At 36.6% G+C, this 10,654-nt stretch overlaps 1 protein-coding gene across 1 annotated transcript; it reads right to left on the reverse strand.

Moving 5' to 3' along the window:
- Nucleotides 1-3,901: 3,901 nt before the first annotated feature.
- Nucleotides 3,902-10,274, reverse strand: LOC108551426 (myb-like protein X). Its single transcript, XM_017905587.1, has 2 exons — nucleotides 9,564-10,274; nucleotides 3,902-4,626 (listed from the first exon to the last, which is right to left on the reverse strand). Exons 1-2 carry the CDS (start codon nucleotides 10,267-10,269, stop codon nucleotides 3,902-3,904), a joined length of 1,431 nt encoding a protein of 476 aa, XP_017761076.1. The 5' UTR covers nucleotides 10,270-10,274.
- Between the last annotated feature and the right edge of the window lie 380 nt (nucleotides 10,275-10,654).

Below are 10,654 nucleotides of genomic sequence, written 5' to 3' on the forward strand. Positions count from 1 at the left end.
CTAAGATTTCATGCTAGTAATTCCATCGATATTTTCATTAATAGGTGTTGGCGATTGATCAGAACGTCACGCAAGGATTAACGAGGTTAATCTATCGGTACGATAGCACTGAAGGTAAAATATTATTCCTCTTCGTTATTAACTTTATCATTGCTATCCACTGTAGACATTGCTCAAAATAAAAGGATTATGCGTTTGAAAGTTTTAATTTAGTAATTTAGTAAAATGCGTAACATTTTTATATCGTATTATACGAATTCTACACGATACATGTAACGACCAAAACACACATCTTTTATTTATATTTTAATTTGATTACCAATATTCAATACAGTTTTATATTCATCGCATAACCAATTTTATTCTACTGTCTCGGATTAACACGTATGACCTTGTAAACGACGTGAAAAATAAAATGGACTACAAGAAGATAACATATCAAATTACTTAAACCAGTGCTTCTCTTATAATTTTGTTTCATTCAAGAAAAAATATTACTAGATGAAAATATAACTAAAATATTACCAAAATATTACCAAATAAGAATATTACTAAACTACGTACATTCTATCGTAATAAAACGTTAATGATTAACGTATCTATAGTAAATATGAAATTTCGAATATTTCTATGTACTGAATCCGAAAATTTATTAATATTAATCAAAAAATTTGAATAGATATAATACAGCTGGAAGTTTTAAAGGTATCCTTTGTTGTTTCAAGAATGAGAGGAGACTTTGTTAAGGAGATCCGTGTTCGCAGGTCTGATACTTCGTGACCAAGGTAATCTACCCTTTCCAGAGAAAGAAGGTAAGGCCCTTGAAGTTTCTTGCGGCGGTTGGTCGTATCTTTCTTTTTGAAACCATGCAAAACAACGTGTTTACGTTCGAGATCGTTCGTTACTCGCGTTATTTACGGAAGCTGTCGCACACGATTCACAGGTTCCGTATTCTGAGCATAAATTATTTTTAAAAAACCGGATTTTATCGTCCGCGAAAAATATTACTAAAATCTAGGGAAATAAAATTATACGTCAAGCTTTACGTTTGGCTTTCTATTAAAATCCGAATTTTTATTAACTCCACCGTAATTGAAACGAGAATTTCCGTCAATATTGTAGAGGAAAATAAATATCGAAACGTCGTGAGTTTAAAAGCTAGTTTAATCCCATCGATTTTCGAATTTCCGGTATTAAATTGTACCTTGAAAAAATTCACGACTGAAGGTAAATTTATTATATAGTTAGATATCCAAATTTAGCTTCTAGGTTTATACTAAACTATATATAAACTATATATTTATACTAAATTTATTTCAATGGAGAAATACATTTATTATTAATAAATGTACTAGCAATGATCTAGTAACAAACTAGTTTAATCTAGGAAGTAACTAGTAAGAAAGTAGTAAAGTAAAACTAGGTTAATAAATTACAAATAATTTAATAAACTAGCATTAAAGTAACAAACTTCTGTAACGATCACTTTCTCAAATCGATTACCAATAAAATAAAACCCTAGAATATCTATCTAAACAAACTAGGAAGAAATTCCTACATCTGATAATATTATTTTATATAACGACTGCCTTAACGAATCTCATCATTTGCCAAACTTTCAAAATATTCTCTGCACTCGTACAAAATAATCCTACGATATTTTGAAATCGATATTTAACCCAATATCCGATATCTAACAGATAATAACAACTGAAGACTACTCAAAGCGCATTTTCAACATTAAAAAAATGAAAAAAGAAGAAGACTGCTTGATGAGATCACGCGCGAAGCGGAAGAACCAATCGATGATGGCATGCTAGCCTGATTGGTCGCTTCTGACGACTATAGTTCCTTCAGCGATCATATCTAACGACCACACCTTGCAACTTGTGAACGACACTTTAACCCGTCACTCTGCCAGTCAACATCTATTTTCATCCGCCAATAACTTCATATTTTCTTTCATCTTTCTTTTCCAAGCAGAATAAAAAGCAACGAGCTAACATACTTTCGCAAAACGAGCAATGCCTTTTCTCCATTTCCAACGGAAACGAACGCCATTATCGCCATTGACCGCTTCCTGTCCAAGCGCAGGAACTTCAACTGAACAGCATCATCGACTCGTAGGCAGAAATTCAACCGGCTATTTTTATACATAGAAAGATGTTTTCTGCCCATTGTTCGAGAAAACACGCGAACAATCGTGTCGCAATCTGAAACTGTATCTTCAATTTCCGACGTCTCCCGCGATATCCTCGAGCCGCTCTACACTTTCGCAACGGTTCAAGTCGCGAACGCGGTAAACAAATTTGCAAGACCGCTCCTCCTCACAGCAATTAGTCAATTACCGCAATTAGACGTTGCAGACCTCTCATCTTGCGCGCATAGAAGGGTACGCTTCGGAAATCGTATTTCTCGAGTCACGAACTCACCAAGCATCGAGAAAAATGATCGAAGTACAGACGCGTGAGATCGTGTAATCGATTTATCGATATATAATTCGATTTTATAATTCGCAGAAATTATGAAACTATGTGAAATTAGAAGAAAAAAGAAATCTTGTTATTAGCGTGTTTCTTGTGCCTCTAATTCCTCGCGAAGAAGCTATACAAGAGGTATGTAAAACCTCTTGTACAGCTTATCTGAGCACCTTTTTATTATACATTTATCTACTAAACAGTCTTTTGTTATATGCTTCTTTTCTCACACGTATCTTTCTATTACATAGTTATCTACTAGACATTATCTAATCTAACGCTGAACAGATAAAACAATCTTCACCGTGAGATATCTCAAAACTGACTAAAATTTTAACCTTATTTCTATTATTCTGCAATAAAATTAACAATCCAGGGTATTGCGAGTATCATCCACAAAGTTGTCCAATTTTTCACTCAGTCTTTCCCAAAGAGACTCTTCTCTCACATGCGTCCACGTATGTCCAAACCGTATACACCAGAGACCTAACCTAAAATCTAGTAACAAGGAGAGTGCAAGTTTGGGTCATAGATTTAGTTAAAACTTTGCAGGTTTGTAGATTTAGTCATCCAGTTCAAGAAAACTTACTCGATAGTCTTTGAGATATTTATGATTAAAGCTTTATTATTCTTAACTAGAGATTTATTTTAATAGTTATGGATAGTTATCAAGCGGCATTGTAGCCTAACGGTAATATTTGAAAATTGCCATCAGTGTGGGAATTTTTAAATATCGCCATTAGGCCACAACGGTACTTGATAAATATTAAGGCAATAATAAAACTCTAATCATAAATATCTTGAAAACTATTGAGCTGTTGCCCTTATAATGGTACATTTTCTTAAACTGGATGACTTAATCTACAAATTTACAATGTTTCAACTAAATCTATGATCCGAAGGACTTGCATTCTCCTCGTCAGTCGTTCCCAAGCAGACTCTTCTCTCACATGCGTCCACATACGTCCAAACCGCATACACCAGAGGCCTAACCTAAAATCTAGTAACAAGGAGAGTACAAGTCCTTTGGGTCATAGATGTAGTTAAAACTTTGCAGGATTGTAAATGTAGTCATCCAGGTCATGAAAATGTACTCGATAGTCTGATATATTTATAATTAAAACTTTATTATTCTTAACTAGAGATTTCTTCCAATAGTTATCGCTAGCTATCAAGTGGCATTTGATGAATATTCGAAATACATACATAATTAAAGCAATAATAAAACTCTAATAATAAGTATCTCGAAAACCATCGAGTAGTTGCTGTTATAATGATGCATTTTCTTGAACTGGATGACTAAATCTACAAACCTGCGAAGTTTCAATTAAATCTATGACCCGAAGGACTTGTAAGCTTGTCTCCTGTAAGCCTTGTCCAACCTCTCTTTCCTTTTCCTACCCTTCTCTTCCTCCAAAACGATGCTAGTATCTCAGCAACCTAATGCACACACGACCAGCACACGTAGCATTACTTCTCCAATCAAAGTTGGTCTCTAGAAAAGAAGCGACTGAAATTCCAAGGACACGTAATAAGCGAGGAGAAGCAATTCCACTTACCTTTCTCTTCCTTTCCTGCACGAAATCTACCCTGCGTACCCAGACCTCCTCGGTGGAGTCATAATCAAGAGTGCTAGAACTACTCGCCTGGCTCTTCATTTCTATCAAACTGCTGTCGAAGAACCTTTTATCGAGATGCGGACTAGGAAGAGGGCTGGTTCTCGAGAAGGTCATGCTGGTCGAATAGGTCGGCGGATCGGTAGCCGGGAAGGTCATACCGGGCCCAGTGGTGTGCCTTCTCCTCAGCGGAGGCTTGGTGGTGGACGTCGGCGACGTGACAGTGGACGTGGTGAACCTGGACGACGTGGTAGTGGTGGTGGTAGTAGTGGTCGTGGACGTGGCGACCGACGTGGTCGTCGAAACGGTCGTTGTAGTCACCGTGGGAGCCGTGGTCTGAGGCTTCGGCTCAGAGACGCTAGGCTCTGGATTCGACTTTTGGTCGATCTTCTCCGAGCTAGATTTCTCGGATATACACGGACTAGAGGCTTTCGAGGAGACGCTCTCGTTCTTCTCCTCTGGTTCTTCGATCTTCGCGACATCCTTCTTGCTCTCGCTAATGACCTTGGCGATCGGTATTTCCACGTTTTTCGCTAAAACACAGGGAAAAAGGAGGATTAGCTGGGAGCACGGCTGGTGGCGATCTCGTTGCGCAATTACGACAAAGAGGCTATTATTCGACCCGGTCGCGCTCGTGACACTCGCCCCTTTCAAGGCTCGCAGATATGAAGACCTGTCTGGTACGCGGTTTCGCGCTAGGCTGCCTGATTCGACACGCGTTCGTGTGCCAGACTGCATCGCGCAGCCATCGTAACAACGTCTGTTATTGTATTTTTCATAGCAAGTATACCTATTCTCGTGGCTGACTGCTGGCCGTGCATAATGTTAACCGTCAGCAATATGATCCAGAGAGACGTCGGCCATTAAATTTGATCGGGCTTGGCGACTCGAGTGAGCAAATCGAGGGAAGCTTCGCAAGCTCTAGGAACTATTACATCGTTACAAACGTGGAATATCATGCTTCCGGGGACACTCTATAAATAAACATCGGCTGAATGAAGTAACTGTTCGCGTCTCGTAGCTGTGTTCCATAGAACGGATGGATGGCAAACGGTACCCACGTTGCTCCTGTGCATCGTCGATAAAGGTCGATCAGATCGATGCAGTTGGACAATCTGAACTAAACTAACATTCTTTTCCTTTCAAATCTTTAATTCGCTATACATCAGCGTACTATCCACGTGTTAATCACATTTCTATACCAAAATTCTGCCCAGTCTAGGTTAAAAGACACTTGTTCCATAAATGCATGCACACGAAATATTCATTCACTGCAGAAATTGATTGACTCCACTTTCTGAAAAATCTGAAATATACAAAGTTATGACTGTACCAAGTTCTTTGACACTTATATTTTAGATTTTTCAAAAAGTGGAGTCAATCGATTTGCGCAGTGAACGTATATAGCTAGACACCGCGTGGAAGACTAGAAATTGGAATATTTTGAAATATTTTGAAATATTTGGAAATATTTTAATTCTGGAACGTCATAGAGTGCTAACACTATTGATAGATAGATTGATAGAAATTAAGAGACGATGTTTCCCGTTTTGGTATTAATAAATATAACGCGTGGTTGCCTAAGTGGAGTGTCTTCTCGCGGTGTTAAGAGAAACGTTGCCAAACGGAACTAAACGAAGCTAAACCACTAGCCACACGCTAATCTTAGCTCTCATTGAACGAGTGCGAGCTCCTGTTAATAGCTCTTCGCGCGTTTTAATGCCCGAATCGTGTTTCGTAACACGCTGCTTTTCTCGCAATCTTCCATAGACGTTCCTTGTGCACGGCACACGATCGAAACGGATCGACCTGGTTCTCGCGGAGAAATGCTTCGCGTTTCAATGAAAATCCTAGCCTCCAACAGACGTAAAATCGATCGTCTAGGATAATTGTTTTGGAAAATTCCTTCCTTCCTTTCTTATTTTTATTCTATTTCCGCTTGGATCGATTATCTCAGTCGAGTGTGCACGGATTGATCGGTACAAGACAGACGGTGAAAACTTTGACTATAAATTGGTGGTATTGAACGTCGGAAAAATAGAGTAGGATAATGTTATATGAAAAAGGGAGTAAATGTGACACCTGACGATATCGTAGCCGAATGTTCGGCGGATGCAGACACGTGCATAGCGCCCTAATTTAAACGATGACTGTAGAGTCGACGTGTACCTACAGGCCATTTTCAGATGCCTAAATTATTAAATTTCGGTTGAATAAAGTATGTCGGTATGCAGGAGAAAAGTCGAGATTAAAAGGGAACGGGCTGATAAAAATTAACGATACAAACGATACTCTGTAATGCACACCTAAATATATTACACATAGTGTACACGAATAATAATATTTATAGTGGGAATAACTTAGGCGAGTATTATCGTGTCTTTAAACAAACAAATATTAATTTTGCCAATATTCATTTTTCTGAAAGCAGTGAATTATTATTGTTCTTAATTGTTCTTAATTGTTTTTATTGTAAATTATATATATTGTTCTTAATAATTGAAGGAATAAAATATCCGAAACTTGCCATTTTGAATGGTTCTGTAGCCTTTAAACGTACAAATACAGTACGCATAGTGTACACGAATAATAATATTTAAAGTGGGAATAAATTAGGTGAGTATTATCGTGTCTTTAAACAAACAAATATTAATTTTGCCAATATTCATTTTTCTGAAGGCAGTGAATAAAATAAAATATCCGAAACTAGCCATTTTGAATGGTTCTATAACTAAGTGTTAATGGGCGACACATTTTCAAAATATTTGAAGAAATTCTCTCAAATGTGCTTTTCCTCGAATTAAATTCTAAAACGTGTAAATTGATATATAATATATAATATTCCATGTGAAAGTTACAATTGAATTTTAATAACAATAATAAACAAGCTATATACTAGACTTATCAACAGTCTAATAATACTGATACCTTATCAACCTGTACGTCTCGAGGGAAAAATATCTAATTACATCGCTATATTAATTAATTTCTTATCGAAATTCACGTTTTATTAAGATTTCGACGGTTTCAATGGTCACTTTCTTTTCAAATTTTGCAAAAATTGTCATTTATTAACCCTCTGCAGTCGAGAGGCGACTCTCGGTCGCCATTTAACCAGATTCTAAAAATCGATGTTAATCGATATGTCAAATTTAAAATTACCCAACAATGCGTGGAATTTCGAAATAAAATAATTCTACGTCTTAATTTTCACACGATTTCCTATTCACCGTTTTAAAAATATCAAAATAAATATCGAAATAAAAATAACGAAAATATCTCCGAGTGCAAAGGGTTAAGATATCGAAATTTGTCAATGTAATTTCGCCTTTAACGAGACAAGTTACCGAAAACTTTAATCTTTTTCGTTTCATTTAACCCTCTATGGGTCCGTGTAATTTTCAAGTTACATGCTAATGTATGGGTATTTTATTCAATACTGCATTCAACGTTATCGTCTTCGTCACTTCAGTTCGCGATTTTTCTTTCGATATATTTATAATTATTTTTACAATACCTCTCGTGGGTCGATTTTTAAAAATTCGAATTATTTTTCATTTACCGGTTATTCGATCATGATAGGTTAGGTCCTCTATGGCCCCCTATGACCTTTTTTCCACAAGATGGCGTGGAAAATTAGCTTGCCTATCTATTGCACATTATCTTGGCACAATAGTACAAACGTTGTTAATTCAAACTTTCAATATGAATTCGTTATAATAAAATTGTCAAAACTGCTGAATTTATTGGTTGATATTTGTTGATTTTATGTTACATACAATTCTTATAGTCAAGAAAAATATATATTCGGTCCATAGAGGGTTAAGAAATAATGGATAATCCGCTTCGTATACACCAATTGGAAAAAAGCAAAAACGAAATAACGTGTTACATACTAATACACGGAACATAGTTACATGTGCATTTATCGAACTTCCGATGGGACATTTAAAACCGGATTTACCATTAATTATGCATACGGCTGCAATGAGCATTTTTCTCTTACATAATAAAAAAAAAAAAAAAAACGGATTCGATATGATTGATACATTATGATAAAACGGAACGACCGTGCAGGTAATAGAATTTAAATGAACAAGTTTTAAGATCGTTAATGGCAGACAGACTGAAAAATGCTCGTGACGAGCTAATATGACTCAATGGACTACGTGACAACTAAAAAGGCAAGTGTTTTAACAAAATCGTTAATCGAAGTGAAAAATTTACATCGGAATGTCAAGGTCGGAATTATTTAATCGGAGAAAAATGAGAATTGAGTCGATATTGAAATGTTATTTCGAGACCCGAGTTGCATCGGAGCGCCTAATTAGGGGAAAATGTCGATTAGCTTGAATTTTTCTCGCATTTTGACCCCCTTTTTATCATCACGTGCGATGCAAGTATAATAATATTTTCATTCATGGAACGAAAACTCTCGCTGACCACAATGAGCCATCGATGAATCACATGGAAAGATAAAAAAGATTTGTATTTCGCACACTGACTGCTATATTGCTCATCCATTGCTTTCACGGTATCACCATTGCGATTATCAGCGACCAGAGTGTCACAATTGTTCAAAATAATTAAAATAAAACCGATATCGTTGATTATAAAATTTTAAACCACGTATAAGTAACAGTATTATGAAATAATAGGAACACTGTTTAATAATTTAAAAAATTTGTTGTAAGAATAATTGCAAGATCAAGTGACAGAATTTTTAATCAAAAGTAATAAAAATTTTATGGTGGTTTTCTAAAATCATCTTAGGAAACTTGCATGCCAGTCAATGTGCCAGATAATCCAGGATAAATAGCTCAAACAAAATCTTACTCTTTAATGAAACAAAGTATGAGAAACTGAACAATATTATGAAATAATAGGAACACTGTTTAATAATTTAAAAAATTTGTTGTAAGAATAATTGCAAGATCAAGTGACAGAATTTTTAATCAAAAGTAATAAAAATTTTATGGTGGTTTTCTAAAATCATCCTAAGAAACTTGCATGCCAGTCAGTGTGTCAGATAATCCACGATAAATAGCTCAAACAAAATTTTAATTTTCAATTACAGCTAATTTCTCGTCATCGACAAAGACAGTACTAATAACTAACTAAATAGCTACCATTACTATTACCAATTTATTTATTATCTCTTTTCAAACTCGTGACTTAAATTAACATAAAAAATGAAAGAAAAATATATTTTTCCGTAATCTTTTGCATCCCCAAGAGCAAATCGGAATTACCCCATCAAAATGGTCTCGAATTTCTTTCCAACCCTATTCCTTTAATAAAAATAACCACGCTAGTAAACCTTCTATTAGACCCACAATGGCCATAACAATGGTAAGGAACATCCAACGTGAGAGTGTAAAGGACGATCCTCAGAGCCAGACTACGTTATCTTAACAGCTAACACGGAATAAATATAATCCACTGTAACTACATAATACACGTCTCTTACCATCTTCGTTCTCGTATTCATCCTCTTCCCTGCACTCCGACAATCTTCTACCCCACGGATAAGGACTATGAGTCTGATTCCTCGACGGTAACCTGTTCACGTGGGACAAAAAGTAATGATGAAAGAAACTATCCACACCGTCTGAATCCTCTCCGGAGGACTGCAGCATATCCTTGAGGGCGGCCAGAGAGGTGATGGTGTTGTAATTGATCGCCGAAATCAAGTCATCCTCGATATCACTGTCGTCGGTGGTATCGTCGTTCTTCGACGCCTGATCCTCCTTCTTGGTCTCAGACGTGACCGTCTTAGTCTGTTCGGTTTTCGAAGCCTCCGTCTTATCGTCTGAACTGGTTTCAGACTCGTCATCAGAGGTGCTCGTAGACGTTGTACTGCTCGACGATTCCTCGTCCTTTTTCCCGTCGGTTTTTTCCTCTTTGAGCTCGTCCTCGTCGGAGCCTTTACACTCGTCCTCGTCATCTTCGTTCTCTTGGGACACAGCCTTGGATAATTTAGTCGAAGCCTCGTCGTTTTGACTAATATTCTCTAAGTTCTTCAGATTCTTCAATGCCTCCTGGTCGCCTAAATCTTTGCTTATCTTCAATACGTTGCTGTCCTCCTGGCCCGTCATCTTGTTCTGATGCCGATTATTGGCGGTCACATCGCACTCGTCCGATTCGTTCTGCTTGTCACCACCAGAACTCTCCATCGAGGAATCTGAAAGGAATAATTCCTCTTGAATATTCCGAGTAACCGATCAATAAACATCGAAATGTCAAAGAAGCCCGAAGATCGTTTAATCTTTCTACGTAGCGACTCGGTACCCTAATCTCGCGGAGTATAAACGGAATAAAAATATCGCATTCTTTTGCATACCAGGCACGGGAGAATTTTACAGATATAATAACAATTATGATATTAATAATTACTAATTAGTAATAATAAAACAGGTGGCTCTCGTATAATACGAAATGAAAGAAATAATTTCCAAAGTCGTTATTCACCGAGAAATATTCGTCCTAAAATAAGATAGGAAGGATCAGGTGAAAAGACAAGGAATTCTATGAAATTTTTATAAATAAAATAAATTTCCA

Source organism: Eufriesea mexicana, unplaced genomic scaffold (genome assembly GCF_001483705.2).
Source record: "Eufriesea mexicana isolate 0111107269 unplaced genomic scaffold, ASM148370v2 scaffold4094, whole genome shotgun sequence".
Classification (NCBI taxonomy): Eukaryota; Metazoa; Arthropoda; class Insecta; order Hymenoptera; family Apidae; genus Eufriesea; species Eufriesea mexicana.